Genomic DNA, 18143 nt, shown 5'->3' on the forward strand with positions numbered 1-18143 from the left:
AATTTTCAACACATCCTGCAGCCTGTGATTACTTGATCTGTAGTACTTTAATTGCAGTTCCTCACGATGCTATGTCCCCTGCTCTGCGAGAGGGGAAAAGAGGGAGGATATTACAGAGAAACATCCTTACAGGGAGGTCACAGCATTTAGACCCTGTTGATGTACTCAGGTCCCTGACACCCACATGTCGTTCACTGATCTAATATGAAGGACTTCAGTGTCTGTGCCCTGCATGTAATTCGTCTACGTGAGCAAACTGTCTGTGGTTTTTGTGAGTGTTAGGCCGAAATGAGAGGTGACACATTAGTGTGCCATCATTATTTTACACAGGTTTAAGCTCTTTAACTTGCACATTTAATGTAATGTGTTTATTTATGCTAGCGACATTGACCATAAAAGGGAACTGTACAACGAAAACTTTACTGATTAGAACAATTGATAATTTCTAATTCACATCTACTTATCTGTTCCCCTGTGTCCTGCAACATCACTTATTGCTGCGATGTGCAGCAAGAGTCTATGTGAACAAGAAAGATTGCAAGCTCCAGTCCTGCAGAGGCCATAGTCTGTGAAAATGCCTGTCCTCAACACATGCCTCAGGAAAGGAAGGGTTCCTTGTTCTGTCTTCTACAGAGGGAGAAACTGAAGGTTGGAAGGATCAAGCAGTTTGCTATTTTAATATAAGAAATTGAAGAAACATACTTCTTACCATAAAAAAGCAGCTTCCTTTTTCAAATTTAAGAATAAAGCTGATTACATTCAACTGGGACAAGCTAGACTAAATATTATTAATCGAAATACAAATATTACTAAAAAGTACTCATGCAGAGAGTTTTCAGTGTGTTTAGGGCTTCATTAAGATTTTACACTCAAGAAGGATGTTTTCGGGGGGGGGGGGGGGAGGAAGAATAGTGACTAAAATAACTAATGGTGTGTCAACATAAAGTTGACAGATAATATATTTTATGAGATCAATTGGTAAAAAAGCCACAATAAACTGGTTTGGGTGTGAAGTGAGAAAGATAGCCCTTAAATGAAAATTTTCTCTGTACTTGCAACAATTATGTTGTAAAACTCAGAAAGTCTATTTCCTACAGTTACAAATTATCATCCAATTATTGTTCCATGAAACTGGGATTTTCATCACCAGTCCTGAGTTTGCAAATGTACTTAGGTACTTGAATAGCCATGCCCTTACAATTAGTCTCATTGACGGTGATGGAAAACAGTGGATAAAGGAAATCCTGAAACAGAAGCCTGTGCTATATTTTACTTCCTCTGAAACCACATCTTGTTCTAATTTTATCTGTTTCCCACATATTAAAGCACACATTTGCATCTGCGCATATTTTTCTGTCAGAGTGAGTACCTAACTGAGCAGCACAAAAGGTTGAGGCTGACATACTTACTTAAGGGAAAATCCCTTTCTAGAACACTTCTTGCGGTGAAGCACGTGGACCAGGTTAGACAGGAAGAGGTAGATTATTCTGGTTTAAGAGCTGATTTTATTCTTTGACTAAAATATCTCACTTTTTACCATTTCACCATGTGCACCAGAATGAGAAAAGGGATTGCAATGAATATTGTAGCAAGCACTGCTGGCATAAGAACAGCTTCAGGAATAAAGCCAAAAGTAAAGCTCAACCAAACTGTAAGCAAACAGAAGGCTCCCTAGAAAGCCACCAAATTTTAACACAAGTAATCTCAGAATAAATGTAGCTTCTACAATTCTGCAACTGAACAGTACAAACAAACAAACAAACACCAACACCACCCCCACACCAGCCTCCCAACAAATCTCACAATAGATACCTAGTTGGCTAGGAAGAAAAAGAAAAAAGATTATTTTAGGGTTTTGTCATCATCAAGGAAAGATTCACTTTTACTGGAACCAAGCATTTTAATGGTTCTTGACTTCACTGCAGTCACTGAACAGATGGAATTTTCAGAAGTGACAAGTGGCTTTCATTATTTTAATTTGTGAGTGCCTATTTTGTAATACTGTAACAGAAGCCTCTTCCAGAATAAAGATCCAGCACTCTGAAAATGAAAACTTTTATCTTCCTGTGGTGCTGATGCTTTTGAGAGAATTCAGTGTTGGCTGCAGCTCCAAGGCTTTAATTTTTCTCCCGTTGCATGCTTCCAAAGATGACTAAAAGGCTTTTACACTCAGAATGGCCAGGTCTTCCTAGAATACAAACTAATTCTTATTTTAAAACAGGGGAAAAAAATTTCCAACCTTAAAGCTGCTACTCATAGAAATTACAGAGTATGGTAGAAATAGAATAGACGTTAATAAAAGGCTTCTAAGCAGTTCAGCCCACTTTTGCCCTTGCAGGCAGGGTTGTATGCTGCCACTTGTGAGTTAACTCCGTGAGTTCTGAGGGGCAGCAAATACTGCCTGGTCCCATTTACTTGCTGGGAAGGTTTTTGCATGTCTGGTGGATGACTGGCTGGAGCAAGAATACAGCAGTCTCTATAGGAGCTTCTGCCTCCCAGCTCCCTGCCAGGAATTCCTGGCAGCCATGCTCCCAAATATCTGAAACTTTCTTTCCTGAGTGTGCTCAAACTGATTGCCATGGAAGATGATGTTTCCCCCTTCACCTCAGCCTTTAAAGTAATACAAGACAGCTGTGAACAGAAATGAAAGATAAAACAGGTTACCATCTGTCATAATGATCAGAGCTGCGTGATGAGTTTTGAAGAATACGTGGCCGATTCTCCATTGTCACCATTGCAATAGCATGGAGAAGATGATAAATACCGGGGATAATGCTTCACAGGCTAAGTATATGAGCATGAATGGGGAGAAAAAAAAGGAGTGTGAAGAGTGAAAGTTGGGTAAAAGTCTTACTAAGAATTCATGCTGATTAAGAGAATTTAAATGCGTTAAATTATGATTCACAGACATTACTGAACTTTTCAGACTGGTAGTCAAACTTGCAAGTGCAGGTTTGCTCACTAATATTTTCTTAATACATTTAATCATGTTTTGATCAATCACTGTAATAAAGATAGAGCAGTGGGAGCCAATGAACAGAAGGGCTCATGTGGATATTAAGGAAGTATTTTTATGATACACATAAAAGAAAAATTAGCAATCACTCTTGTGGAGGAGCCAGATCTGATAAGCTCTCCAAAGACAGAAAGTGTTCATTCTTATATTAACTTCACTTTCTTAAGCTGGTGAACTTCATTTGCTCTTCTGGAGAGCAGATTCTGCTTGGTTCTCCCCTTTGTTTTCCATGTTTACTCGAACTATGCTCAAATGTAAAGAAGAGTATAGTTATAGTCAGTGGTGGCTGATGCTACAATTACATGTCACAGCCCAGCAGCAGGAGTAATGACGTTATGTTTCCTCATTTGGGATGGATAGAAAGAACGTGCAAAGGCAGTGACTTTCTGGAGAGAGATTGGAAGCAAGGGATGAGAAATGAATGAAAAGATAACGTGAGTTACTTATACTTTTCCTCTAAAATGTGTGATGGACCTCAGCTAGATAAAAGCCTGTATGTCTGTGTATTTTAGGGAGGCTATAAAAAGCAACATGACTGTCCACTGCAGACTGTGACATGGTTTTACATGAGTTTATGGAGAAGTCAGAAGCAATTATACTGTAAGAGATTACCAAGTTTCTATTTCTCCACTCAGAGACTATTCCCTACAGTCTGTTTTCTCATGATTTTTTAGTGTGACCAGTAAATACCATGACACAGACTGACTTGTTAATTTGAAGAAGAGGAAGAGATGAAATAGCAAAATTAAGATTCATGCAAGCATTAGACTGAGATTCCTAAAACTTGCTGACCAGTTTGTCACATCACATTTAGCAAGTCTTGATTTTGCATGTTAGTGGCTCAAGTAAGTGTGATTTCACCACAGAAAAATCTGATTTTTAGTTGTTTGACAAGAGAGTGACTAGATTTTCCCCACAAGCCCTTTATTGCAGCATTAGAGATGGTGCTGATTTGCATGGCAGTGTCTAGCATGTATGCAGTCAGGAGTACTGCCACATCTGAGGTGCCATTTCAGTCCCTGGCTGCAAGAATGGCTCAGGCAGCTCCTGGGGAGCGCTTGCCTTCGTTAGTGCTTGTATTTCCTAGAGATATATTTCCTGATTTTAGGCACTGTGCAAAGGGGCATCAGCAGCATTATCTGTATGAATGCTAAATTTGCCTGGCTAGGCACTGAAGAGTACTTAATGTCATTTCTATTCCGTCATATTTTGTATAAAATACTTGTAGTGAAGAGCAATAGCTAAGATAGTGCAAGAAAATTTGGTGGAAGGCCAGTAACAAATCTAAGAGCTTCTGCACAAGCATGTCTAGCTCAGAGCTTATTGATTGTTAGCAGGGAGCAATGAAATGTGTCTTGCAAACAAGATGGTAATGTTAGGTGAAAGATTTGCCCAGTAAAGGAGTCCAGTATAAATTACATTCACTGACAGTACCGGACTGCATGCACACAACAGCTATTTCAGCAAACGGCTAAACTTGACTCAAAACTCTTATGCATAGCCTTAGTGTGGGGAAGGGCAGTGGCTACTGCTGCTCAGTCACTCTGGTAGGCTCACAGAGAGTGAAAATGGACAAGTGTGCAGGTCATTTTTAGCATGGAAGTGGGGAGACATGGAGATGCTGTTGCTGTTCTAGCCTCCACTCTTCTCTTCTAGGAGCTTCACCTTTTCCCTCAGTTCTCCGCAGCTCTCACAGTGTCATGCTGAGTGTGGGGAAGGAACTGTGTGGCAGCTAGTTAAAATCCCTATAAATGTCACTTTCAAATCCTCCAGTTCAAGAGAGAATTATTCCCTTTCAGTCATTAATATGGTCATTGAGATACCAACAACAAAGGACTTGGTGTCCTAATGTCTGCCCAGCTTTTCAGGAAACTACTCAGTTTTCCAGGAAACTGTTTTGAACTAAATCATGGTAACAACTGCGTGTACTCCAGGGTCTTAGCCTCATCCTCTCTTCAAAGTAATTTGAGCACTGATCTTTCAAGTGGAAGCTGTGATTCATGAGTAGGGCTGTGCCTTGGGTTTGCTCTTCTGTCCCTGCTGCAGGGACTGCATGCTGTTGTGAGGAAACAAGAAACTGGGGCTGGTTTACCTTAGCAGACCAGACCAACAGAAGCAGCTGTTCAACCTCAGCTTTATCCCAAAGCGTAGCTGCTGCTGGAATGGGGATGGCACTGCTGAGCATTGGAGGTGGGGTAAGGGAAGGTGACTGTGCTTGAGAATCATTGCCCTCAAGAGCAGACAAGGAGGGTGGAAGTTTTCTGACTGTAATTTTATGAATCAGATGCTCAGTGTTGCTACTTTATAGACAGAGACAGACTCCGTTCTCTGTTTATAATCTATAGGACTGTGGCAGGCCAGCACAAGGTAGTGGGGCATTGTAAGAAGGTGATAGATTATTGCCGTTAGGGTCATTTGTGGCTACTGTGCCCTCTCCTTCAGCAGCTGACTTTTGACTCTTCATGTGCCCTAACTTAGTACAGTCAGAACACAAAATTATGCAGTGACAGCCTGCTAATGCATGCCGCAGATGTGACTGGGACACAGCTGGACAGACTGTGGGTGAAAGGACACGTCATCATTCTCTGATCTGACACTAACATCTGGATGACCGTTAGCGTTCAGTTGGTCTGTTTCCCTACGTGTATCACAGGGTTATTGCCTGCTTCTGCAAAGATCTTTGAAGTCATTAGGTATAGGCTTTGATTTGACATAAACATTTAATAAGATTATAATACTTGGTCTTATTTCTAAAATGCCTGGTACTTCCTATTCCTTCTCCACTATGGGGATTTTGCAGTTTTAACTATTACTGCAGGTAGCACAGTATGTTTATTCATTTTTGAAGTTGGCCTTCTTGCATGTCTATTTTCTGAAGGATGGCCTCCTGTTTCACTCAACCTTGCTTTGGTGGTATAGAGGCTTATTTTGTTTCACTGCGTGAGAGTTACTGGCTTGTATTTCTTACAATATTTTAATCACTATAGAAAGATCAAGAAATGCAATTGTGGAAATTGCTGTTGTGTTATCAGCCAGTAGTTCTTTCCTCTTTAGACTAATGCTGTACCTGGCAGGCGTGTACCTGGCATGCTCAAGGACTAGTTTTGGTATAGGTACAGATGAAATTCTTTTATTTTTTGGTGGGTAAGATGACTCTTACATAGAATGTCTTTATTAAAATAACTTTTTTTTTTTTTTTTTAATTTTATTGCTCTCTTTATACCTCACAAGTTTTTCAGCTGCTCCATAAACCAGGAAAAAAGAAAAAGTACCTCAGGGCAGGGAGGATATATTTCATATGCAAATATAAAGTGGTAGTTTTCCTCCAAATTGGGTTTTCTATCTTGCAGGAGAAGAGTTGCTTAGTCACACACTATGAAACAGAGATTTGGAATGTGGCTGTTAAACACCAGCATTTCACAGGATTCCTTTACTTTATCTAAATCTCTTTTTGGAAATTGAAAGAACTCCCAGAGATTTATATTATTGTATACCAAATTTTACAGTCTAGTTTTCATTCCATTCCTTGAAAAGGAAGTGTGACCTCTGCCCCCCACTCAAAAAACCTCAGACCCAGGGATCTTTCCACAGTAAGGAAAATTATTTTCTCTATCATTCAGAATTCCATGACAATACTTTGCACTTATCTGTTTCATCCTGACTTTGTATGTAAGTATGTAAAGGAAACCTTTTCTTTGTTAATCTTTCCTTTGAGTTTAACTTGGTAAGGTTAACCTCTTTTTCCAAATAGGAAACTAAGACACAATTTTGTAATGTTGGGTCTCTTGAGTACTCAATCGAAGACTTGAGTAGCTTGAAGCTAGATCCATGCTTAGATAAGGTAAGTACTAGAACTGCAAATACACTGTCCTTAGGAGAAGAATAACAACACCTGTCATTCTTCATCTTTGTGCAGCATTTTTTTCAGGGGAAGTAAATCAGTTTTCCAGCTATGGCTTTCCCCTAAATATCTTGGGGTTTATACGGGTGTGCTCTTCCCCATAGCTGTTAACAGGCTTTGCTGTTACTCCTTTATAAGCATGACTCACTAATTTTTCTATCAGGATAGTTCACACTGTCTTAGTGTCACTTAATTCTTGTCATACTTGGGTAAGTCCTTTTTTATAACTGGAAGCAGGGATAGAAAACCCTGTCTTCTTATTTACTGAAAAAAACATGCCCTTTCTTCCCTTATACATGCAACTTCCTCTCTTGGGGTAAACTGTCCAGTTGATTACGATTTACATGCACACTAAGCAGAGTACTGCCTTGCCCGGCATATTAGTCATATGCAGTGTGCTTCAACCCTTCTGGGAAGCCCCGGCCAGGAAGAAGGAAAAGGTTAAAATCAAAATTCCACCGCTTATTTCTGAACCTCAGCTGCTTCCACAGGCAGCGCTTCTGGATGTTCTGGGTCTTAATACAATCTTCCTGTTGCTTTAGCCAGCATAAAATCTCTCTTTTATTGTTCTTCTTCTTCCAAAGACCTGTGGTGAAACAAATGCTGAAGGCCGTCTTGGATGCACGTGGGCAGGTGTGAGTGACATGGAAGCCCCAGCAGACCCCCTGGAAGTAAGTGGCTGTTTTGGCTGTCCTCTGAAGTGCTGTCTGATGAACAGGAATGGCTTGAGTTGGTGGAGGTATCATGCGTTTCACTCTGTAGAGTGACAATTATGGGCTCATTTGTGTGTTCCAGTAGATGTGACTGAATGATTTATGCTATTTAAGAGTAGAAGAAAATATTAGAAGTATTTTTGGATATGGCATTCTTAGAAAGAAAACCTTCCCTAGCAGGTTCACCCCCCCACCCCCCCCCAAAGTATCTGGTCATTTTTTAATTTGTTACACAAAGGGTAGAAAGTGGTTCATTTTAGTGACCCAATAACGTCTGTGAGCAGTATTCAGATCAGTTGGTGCCAAGTGTATATATAGCTGTTAGATTTGTGAGGTGTCCTATTCTCTTCAATAGGACTTTTACATATGTACTTAAATACATGCCTAAGGCCCAGATTTTGAAAACAATTCAACACATGAATGACTCCATTGACTGCAAGGTAATTGCTTCAGATACTTTAAGTTAAACATGTTGATGAACTTCTACAGAAGAGGGATTAAGTGTTTTTTGGCATGAAAGTCAACTGCTCCACATCAGAGCTCAGCAGGACTGGCCATGTGACAAATATATGGTCAGGATTTTTGCCTGTGAAAAGACTTAACAAAACTATTCTTTGATCTTCTTCATTGGTATTTGGCTTTAAATTCTCTAGAAAATAAAGAAGAAAATAAATTTATTTTAGATTTAAGACCTCAGAAGTGCTCACACTTTTATTCTAGTTTCTCATATATTGTTTGAGAATTTAGGGAGAAAATAAAAATCCCTCCCCAGGTTTCTGAACACAGTATGTTTTAGTTTTATGAGCATGTATTTTTTTCCTGTACAGTTCTCTATCTATCTATCTATCTATCTATCTATCTATCTATCTATCTATCTATCTATCAATCACAGATCACGTTTGTTTTCGTGACAATCCATAGAAACTTCTTGGGAATTATGATACACAACATTGCCATTATAAGAATGACGGTTTTTAGCTGCTGTTGTCCTGCACGGGCAAAACTCCACACGTTAAAAAATGGAGCAATTGCAGACTGGTTTCCTAATTTCTCCAAATGGCCTATTCATTTTCTGTATTGCTTGTTTTGAACCCATTGTGCTAAAGTTTATTGCCTTGGGCCTGCAAGCATTTACCAGGGGCAATGCTACTAATTATTCTCGTGCTTGTAAATGAAGGGAATTACTTACACCCACTTCAACTTATGCTCAACTTCTGTGGCTTGTACTACTTGTTTGTATTACCATATGTTAGATAATTAAAATCCTATTTTGTGTTCTCTGTCTCAGATGGTACAAATAGACATAATTTTATTTATTTCAGTGTCCATTTGCGTAATGCTTCAATTAAAACAGACTAAGCAGGGTTAAAGCAGATGTACACATCAGAATCTGCTTTCAGCAGGTGTAAAGGTACTGAAATACAAATACAATGTAAGAAAATCTTGCTGTTTCAGTTTCTTTGCATGCACATGGCAGGGTGAATGGAAGTTTTATATAATAATTATGACTTGAAGAGAGGATGCCGAAAGCATTCAGTTTTGGACATTTCTTCTCTCCAGTTAAGGCACGTATTACTGACCAAAAAGAAGACCGTGTCAGCCAGTTCTCAGGAACAACAGATCCTCTCACTGGAAAGACAGAGACGAGAGGTAATCTTAAGTTTAGATATCAGTAATATGTCCAGGGCAGGAAATCATTGTGTTATCACTTACACTGTGTTTATGCTACAGTTGGTTCTACCGTCTAGTCCACAAGGCCTATATTTTTCCTGTGGGAATCTCATCCTGCACTCTTGTAAGATGATTACTGCTTTGCATTTCTTCAGAGCCCAAAGTGTGCAAGCACTTAAAATTATGTTTGAACTAGTTCCTATAGTCATACTTCTCTCTACCGAGCTAGGCAGAGTTATATTTGGAGAACTGTTCCTAAAAACAGACGATGACTTATTGTAATGTGGTTATGACTCTAGAATAGCAGATATTTATCTGGTACAAAGGGCAAATTTTCTTAATGATCACTATTGTAAAGGTCAGGGAACCACTGTGAGTAGTACGCAGTGATGTCTTGGTTACAGGTAGAGGCAAGCTGGAAGTTGTTATTTTGCTGAGCATCCTAAAGAGTAACCCTATATCCTGCAAAGCAAAGTGCTTCAGAGGGACCTATCTGGTGCTCTCCGATAAAAATGCATGCATGCTGACTTCACTCCTACCACTTAACATGCGTGGTGTTAGCCGATCTTCCCATTTTGCATGACTACACTTACTCAGTTTAGTGGTACTGAGAAAGGCAAGCGGGCTTTGCACCCAGTAGTACTCACAGCCAATGAGAGTCTTCAATTCACTTGTTTGAAGTCAGAGACCTTCTAATTGGAAATACATTTATGGAACTAACGAGAAAGTCCTTGGCCATTTAGGAGTTGCAGCTTGGGATTAGTACAGCATTGCAAATGATTCACCTGTAGTTTATTGTGTATTTGCATGTTTTTTGACCATTTCTTGAACACTCATGTGCTTTAAGTGAAATACAAAAGTGCTGGCAGATGGGCCATAAAGCTTGCCAAACCTTAAACTTGCTTTTTCTGAAATGAACTGGCCAGATAATGAAGAGGTTATGAACACTCATAACTAGAGGATTAGAATGCCAGTGTATTTTTTAATTTATTGACCGTGTTGAAATAAGGGTTTTTTACTGTGACTTCCTGATAATTACAGCTTCTGGAGGTGAACAAGCAATGGGATCATCAATTTAGAAGTATGAAACAGCTTTATGAAAAACAGGTAACAATGTTGACTACTTCTATTGGAATATGTAGGCCACCTGTTGATAGTTAAGTCTGTGCATAAATACCAACCAGCCATAGCTATACTAAATATCTTAAGGGGAGAAGGCATCGTGTTTCCTTTGTCTTTAGCTCACAAATTTTAAAAAAGCTTCATCACATAAAAGTGATGCTAACATGTGTACAGTCTTTAGTGGGACAAAATAGCTGGAGAAGCAGAGCATCTCTAAAATGGTAGGGACCAGGGTGGACATGACAGCAGAGATCTTCATGCCCTACATGAGGTAATAAAAATTGCTCACACTTCAGAGCACAGTTAATTGAAAATTAGCCTGCAGTTCCTGGTGTGCCCAGCCGCTGATCTGCATCATCACATATCTCTTGATTCTTGTCCCATCTCTTGTGGCTGGATTGTGAAGCCTGGAAGCTCACTGGGGCTCCCTGTAATGGAGGAGCTCTCACATAAATCCTCCGTGAATGCTGGCTTCTATAAGCAGGAAGTCTTTTTTTGCTTTTGAGAAACTGCTCTCTACAGAACCTCTTATTATTAAAAAAAAAAAAGTAAATAAATACTTTTAATTTCATTTTTTGTCAAGGTCCCGTTGGCATAACTTTCATGCCTTGTTTGTGGCTGTGTGGCATCCTTGCTGCAGACATTATAATCAGCTGCCTAGTGAAGCTGGCTGCTTCACTGGTATTCCAAAAACCAAGTTGGTTCATTGATTAACATTTCTTGTCTCCTGTTTCCGTCTATGAAAAGGAAGTTGCAGACTGATCTTATGTGCTTATCGGGAAAATTTTCTGTCTAATATTTTCCAGTAAGCTTTACTGAGATCTGGATCATTTTTTGGATTTCTTTTTGATTCTTTCCCCAGAGAGAAGAATTGAAATAGCTCTTCCTCATTTAATATAGGACTGTTTTATGGCTCTGGCTAGATCACTGGGATGTGCACTACTGCAGAGAGGGTCCAAATTTCAAAAGGAAAAAAAGCATTAAAATGGAAAATTCATGTTGAGGGACAGACCCATGGTAGCTGTCCTTTGGCAGCAAAGTGGTGTGAGACCCAACTGGGTTAACACCAACAGAGAATTTGCCCAGGATCGTGAAAAGAGTCCACTGTAGACAGAGCAGTGGAGCCTGGAGGTGGGGAGGGGGGAAAGTCAGTGGCTGGGGACTTTACACGCAGCCAGATCCACTCATTTACACCAGTCTGCTGAGAGCTGAAGGGATTTGAAGGCACTTTTCGAGGATCCCCAGTCAGCCCACCGTGGTCTGTCACTTACTTTTCAGCTGGCAGAAATGAAAGCAAAACTGGACATGTCAGAGAGGAGAGTCAGTGAGCTGGAGGAAGAGAGACATCGACAGCGTCCAGAAGATGAGAGGTTGCCAGTCCTGGGCAGAGAGAGGCCGTTGCAGGAAACGGTAGGAGGCTGCACTCTGTTACCCCGTTTGTGCTCGGTGTTGAACGCTGTCTTGCCTTTCCTCTTTCTCTTCTCGCAAACGGCAGGGCGTGGGTTGTCGCACAGCCGTGAGATGAGATTGTGGTGTCGAGTGCTCTTGAATATTGTCCCCAAGGCAGTGGCTGATCTGTCTGATCAGAGAACTATGCATACAGAGTGAGTCATTTCAATAGAAATTGGCAGAGAGCACAGCATTAGTGTGCGTGGGGGAGTAAAGAGCAGATTGATATGAATACTGCCGAGATTTCCTTCCTTGCTGTTCAGTTTGGGGTGAAGTCCTTTGTGAACAAAAGTGCTGTGGTGATTTGAAATGGAATGGGAATGTCATTGCAGATGCTATACGAAGTGCTTGACAATAAATACTTGAGGGGATGAGTTCAGCTTCAGACACCCACATTTTGGAATTGACAGTATAGGCTTTTTGTACGTGTGCTAGCCATCTCAGCTCCCCCACAAGTATTAGTGATGTAGTTGGTGCAGTTATTAGGGCTGAAAGTACCTGGACTGATGAGCCGCTCTAGAGTGGTGTTCACCTCACCCTGAGAGTGGTTGGGCACTTCTCTCAGGACTCCTTAGGCTCTGGCTCTTGTGTAGGCATTCGCATCTAAAGTTAGATCCCAAAGCTAAAATCCCACTACAGTAAAACAACCAGCCTGAGTGACTGGCATATGTATGCCCAACATATACACAAAACTTCGTGCCCTGTTTTCCAAGCACCAGAGTGGTGTTTCCTCTTCTCATTCTGCCTCGTGGTGTCACACACGTCATAAACTCTTGTAAAGAGTTTCTGGATGGTGCTCTGACACCTGAAGTCAGGCTTCTCTATTCACTTGATAACGTCAAACAAAGCTGAAATCAAGTGGCAATTGCATCACATCTAATCTGAGCCTGGAAGTTAGCTGCTACAGGAAAAGAAATGAAATGCCCTTAGCTTTTATCTTCATAAGCAGAACATTCATCTTACTTATACATAACGGTATGGTCTTAGCTAAGCACGTGCTTGATTTCCAACCAATAGGACCATTTATGTGTTATAAAGCAAATTATGTTGTTATGTATTTTCTGAATCACTGCCTATATTTGCTCCAAGTGTGGATTTGATGCAAGACGATCCATCCTCCTATTCATGTTACTAAGGTTTTTACTGCCTGTTCTTTAATATACAGTAGCTGTGAAAAACAGCCCTAGTTACCTTTTTGAAAAGGTAAAGATGAGCAGTACACTCCCAGGTTTTTTTTACTACATTCAGGAATAACGAACTAAATAACTGTATAATCCAAAAATCTTACGTGGACAGGTTAACCTACATGGAACTTCAGCCTTAGATCAGTAATTCCTTACAAGTTACAGACTCAGCCAGTAAGTGCTTCTATTTATGCTGAATTCCTTTACTTTTTGGATGTCATGCAGGAATGCAGGAGATCTACACCTTTGCATAGGTAACTCCTGAAAGAATAGATTTTTGAATGAGCAACAAGGATTGTAGTGCCCATATCGGCAGCTGTGCTAACTCAGGTTATCCTCTGCTGCCCATGGGGCAGGATGTAGGAAGGACAGTACCCAGAGATGAATCAGAAAAATGCATAAAGATATACATTCAGCTTGAAAGCATGTGAGCAGGCTTGTTGCTTTAAAGTTCAGCAGATGCGGAAGAGGCCCATGATGACAGATCTACCAAGATTAGATTTTTAGGGCTTTATATTTTGTTGGGTTTGGTTTTGTTGTTTTTTGTTTGGTTTGGTTTTTTTTTTCTGCATCAACTAACATTCCTCATTACCTGCATTTGGTTTTATGTGTGTGTGTATATATTTCTTTTTTTTTCTTTTCTTGAAAGGTAACAACTCTTTCTTTTTAAAATGTTTTGGTTACCCCGCCCATAGCCGTGGTTCTCTACTTGCTTATCTAGTCCAGCATCCTGACAGTACCTTTTAAATTTGCTTACTCAGAGTGGCACTTCTCTGGGTGCTTTGCTGAGCCATTTAGGAAAAACAGTAGCACCAAACAACCCTAAAACAGGGTTTAAAACATGCTGCTGCAGTCTTACAGAGCGTTTTTTTTTTTTCTTTTTAACGCGTCTGGAAGTATGGCTCTCACAGAATGATAATGTTGTGTTTATCTGTCTCCATGTTCTTCATGGCTCACAGAGCAAAACTGACTGTTTTGGTGATTTTTTTTTTTTTTTTTTTTTTTTTTTTTTTGGGCATGACTATATACCCATAGACAGGAATCAAAGACCAATCCAGTCACTGGAAAGTCTAGGTGCCATAACACCTAAGAATCAGTGTCAAATAAGAAGCAATAAGACATAAAAAATTCAGATGGTTCGAAAACCTGAACAAAATGGAAATTTTTAGTTATAAATGGTCATGTTCCTGGAGGTGTCAGCCTCCCAGGAAAAGAACGTGTGCCGGAACTAGGAAAAGATGATGGCAAAGGTGAGGAGAAGAGTATAGCTAAAAGCCTATTTGGACTTTAGTGTTTTGTTTTGTTTTTGTTTAATATCTTAAAAACATACATGCACATGCCAGCCTGAGCTAGCTTCAGAGTGAGTTTCTATACTTAATGCAGAGATACCCCGCTAGTCTTGCCCAGTTTTTGGAGAAAATTGAATGTTCCAACTAACTTAGAACAAGTGAAAATAAAGCTACCTCATGTGTAAGCAACAGTTTTTTGAGTGTTTTTCACTGGCTCGGCACACGGGTGATGTGCTTCTCATGAGCTCAAACCACAAATGCCTAGTAGCTGACTGCATGGAGATGTGCCTGTTGCACAGAAGAAAAAGCATTCATATGGTGTCCTGTGCGTGTGATTGTTGGATCTCGTTTTTTTAATCCTATAAAGCAGCTGCAGAAGAATATATGAAATACTTTTTTTTTTTTTTTTTTTTTTTGTAGAACTGGTCATTCTGTTTCATATGGTTAAAGAACTTTGGTCTAAGTCTGGCAAAAGCGGGTTAGTGAGGAATGCATTACCCTGTGAGAGAACCTTACACAATGCCATTTGCTTCAGGGTCTGATTCACTGTAAATTGAAAATAGCCGTGCTGAAAGCGATAGGAGAAGAGAATCAAACTTGAAGTTTGGCCAACCTGTCCTAATTCTTCCTATAGCACCATCTTGAAAGACTACTGTGTAAATCCTGTTGCAAGTAGGGACATCTTCCTGGTAGTTTGTTGGGCTGCCAATGATGTAGGCACATGCACCATGAAGGGTCAAGCTCAAGTCAACAACAACTGTGATGGGGTCAAAAAAATTGGATTTTCAAGCCTTGGTTTGTAGTTTGGTAATTCTTGAGCAGGCTGAGACCTGCCTCAGTCTCTTGTGTAGTAGAAAAGGCCCCCTCAGGCTCTGTGGTACTGAGACGTGGTTTTGTCTTTAATGTTGTCTGACACTGGGAATGACTGGGGCCTCTCCAGCATTGAGCCCCAGCCTTACACTACGAGTACATAAGAGTAATGCAGGTTTGGGCTAATCATCTGTATGGTACTGACCTACTTGGCCTGCCAGCTTTCTCATGCCTTTGTGCAACTGCAGACTAGAAAGCTGAGATTTAGTCTGGTATGTTGTCTCTGTCTCATCATATGGTGAGTGGTCAAAATGAATTCAGCAGACTTTATCATATCTGGGTTTTACTAACCATCCGCCTTCCTGTTGCCTCCCTTCCCAGCTGTGTTTGGGACAACAAAAAAGCACCACATCTGCCAGACAGCGGATACTCTGAAAATTGTTCTTGAAAAATGGTTCCATCTGCATTTCAGCAGCATCTCTCTGTATTTTTGCATCCCAGAAAGAAACAAAGGCTCTTAGGGAAGCTCTCCAGGAAATGAAGGAAGAGAACAAGCTCCTGAAGCAGAAGAACGCCTCAATGATCAGAAAGAAAGAACACTATGAGTGTGAAATAAGCCGTCTCAATAAGGTATGAACAAGAGTGAGACACTGAGCAGGACCTCTTCCTTTAATTCTAAGGTCTCTGTTGTCAAGCAGTGACACTACCAGCTGCCCATTTTTTCAATCCTGGGTGAACAACCTGTCCATGGTAGCAAACTCATGATCACCATTCAGGAGCTGGGGAAACAAGCAAGAACTGACTTTAGCTAATACCTGTGCATGCAGTTCCTGGCAGGTAGTAGGGTTGCATTGTCAAGAGAAAAGTTAAGAAGGTCTTCAGCTTCTCCTGTGAAACCTCTCTATGTGCTAGAGCTCTTTCTACATTCTCCCTCCTTAGAACAAAAGGGAAATGGTACAGAGACGTTTTCATCTGCATCCAGTGAAACACGGTGATTAAAAAAAAATTCAGACAGTTTAAAAACTGTTGTTTTACATATATTCTGTGTTTGAGAATAATAGCTTCTCTTCAGAAGACATACTCTCATCTTTTTATATACATCTATAAGTTTTATGTGTATATATGTGTCATTGAGAAAATTGCCATCAAGTAGCTAAATGGGATTGATTTTTTTTTTTTTTTTAAAGGGAAAGTAATAAATGTAACTTTGTTTAATCAAAAGATCACATAAAGCAGTGGGTGTTTTCTAACAATTTTGTATTTCATGGTGAACCACAAACACTTCCTGAGGAAATGCACTGCAGTAACCATTGCTGTGTAACTTTAAGTGATGCACAAGCTAAAGGGCCGTGATGTGCTAAAGTCAAGGCAAACCAGTGATGTTGCCATATTAAAAAATCTGACAAAACCATATGATCTCTAGCTCTTTTTGAAATGCATTGACAGAACTTGCTCAAACCCTCAGTGTAACTTTCATTCAGGGTCTTGTTTGAAAAACGACTTATTTCAATATTTTATTTTGCTGTCTTATGACGTGGTTGGAACTAATTCAGATGGGTAAATAAACCATTCTTTTAAATGAAACATCAACTTCATATAACAAGCTTTTCCGTGAGTAATTTACTGATCTTCTGTGTATTTGCATCCTTCAAATCTTCTGTCATGAATGCACGTAAGACTGGAAGGGTCCCCCCGTGACTTTTTAAGTATAGTCCCCTGCTATTGCAAGTTCAGTGACTTGAAGTTCTTACAAATTCTCTGATATCAAACAACTTTTTCTTTAAAAATACTTAAGCTCCTTCTACTGTGTTTCTGTTGGAAGGCTGTTCTGGAATTGAAATCCCTCTTTCATTAGATGCTTTCATCTGTTTCAGTTGGGCTGAATTTATTCTGGCCAGATGATAGTCATTTGTTCTTCTGGTAGTAGTGTAGAACAGATTTGCTTCACTCCTTCGTGAAGGAGAACTGTCCTCTAGTGAAAATACAATTGCTCTCAGGGGAGCTTGCTCTTTCCCTATAGGTACAGAACGCAATTACATTTTCACTGGAGGACAATTTAGCGAAGTTGACCCAGCTCTTTTGGTCTTTTAAAATACAACTATGCCTACTAATGTGCATGTTTTTTCGTCTTGGTTATTTTAAATCGCTTAGTTCTCAGTTTATGGAAGATACTATTACTTGTTTCTAGAGTACATTAACCTTTTTACTTTAAATACATTGACCTTTTTACTTTTGGCTTCATCCAACACCCACAGTATCCAAAGTATGGAGTCTGATCTGATACTGCTTTGATGTCTGCAGCATGAAAGGGATGTTGCAATGCTGTAATAGTTTGCAACCCTATATCCCAAGATTATTGGCTTTCCTTGCTGTTTCCTTGTTCACTATATAGTTCAAGTACAAGCCAAATTTCGGATTTATTTCATAACTTTGCTGCAGTGCCATCTCAATTGTTATTTAAACATAGACTAATAAGCTCTAATGTATTTCCTCTGAAAAGAAAGTCTGTTTTTTATGAAAGACATCAGGTTAAAAAGTGCTTTACTTAATCCCATTTCTTATGTCTATAAGGCAATTCTCTTCAAAATTCCTCCCAAGCCTAACACACTCCTGAGGTTAGGTTAAGAGGTTTCTAGGTGCATGAACCACTTACCCTTTTCATAGCTTTGGAAACCAAGCAGTGTTATTTTTCAGTCATACAGTTCCATTTTTGATGTTGAAAAATTCAGAAAACCTCTGTGCTCCTTGTCTTGCAATTTCAGGTTTCAGTTCTCAGTATTTCTGAATAAATGCTATGTAACACCACATTAAGTTGAGATCAGTTTAACTCAGTGAGCTGTGAGTTCTTTCTCACTGGTACATCTTCCTTGCTGTTAGCTATCCTGCTACTGCCACAGTGGTAGCTTTTGTTTGGATGAAATCCTTTCTCCAGTCCCTAAAGGCATTTTAATTTTTCTTCTTGAAATTATTAATCTAGCTGTCGCTTGA

The 18143-nt window shown here is 39.9% G+C and overlaps 1 protein-coding gene across 1 annotated transcript in view; it reads left to right on the top strand.

Annotated features, from left to right (window-relative positions):
- The window catches only part of TNIP3 (TNFAIP3 interacting protein 3), an 82919-nt gene that overhangs the window by 43197 nt on the left and 21579 nt on the right, over positions 1 to 18143 (top strand). Inside the window, exons 5-9 of the mRNA XM_026847889.1 lie at positions 7502 to 7588; positions 9191 to 9280; positions 10343 to 10408; positions 11702 to 11833; positions 15657 to 15785. Coding sequence (XP_026703690.1) covers positions 7502 to 7588; positions 9191 to 9280; positions 10343 to 10408; positions 11702 to 11833; positions 15657 to 15785 — 504 coding nt within the window. The remainder of the gene's footprint in view (positions 1 to 7501; positions 7589 to 9190; positions 9281 to 10342; positions 10409 to 11701; positions 11834 to 15656; positions 15786 to 18143) is intronic.

Source organism: Athene cunicularia (genome assembly GCF_003259725.1).
Source record: "Athene cunicularia isolate RWA chromosome 4 unlocalized genomic scaffold, athCun1 chr4_part2, whole genome shotgun sequence".
Lineage (NCBI taxonomy): Eukaryota > Metazoa > Chordata > Aves > Strigiformes > Strigidae > Athene > Athene cunicularia.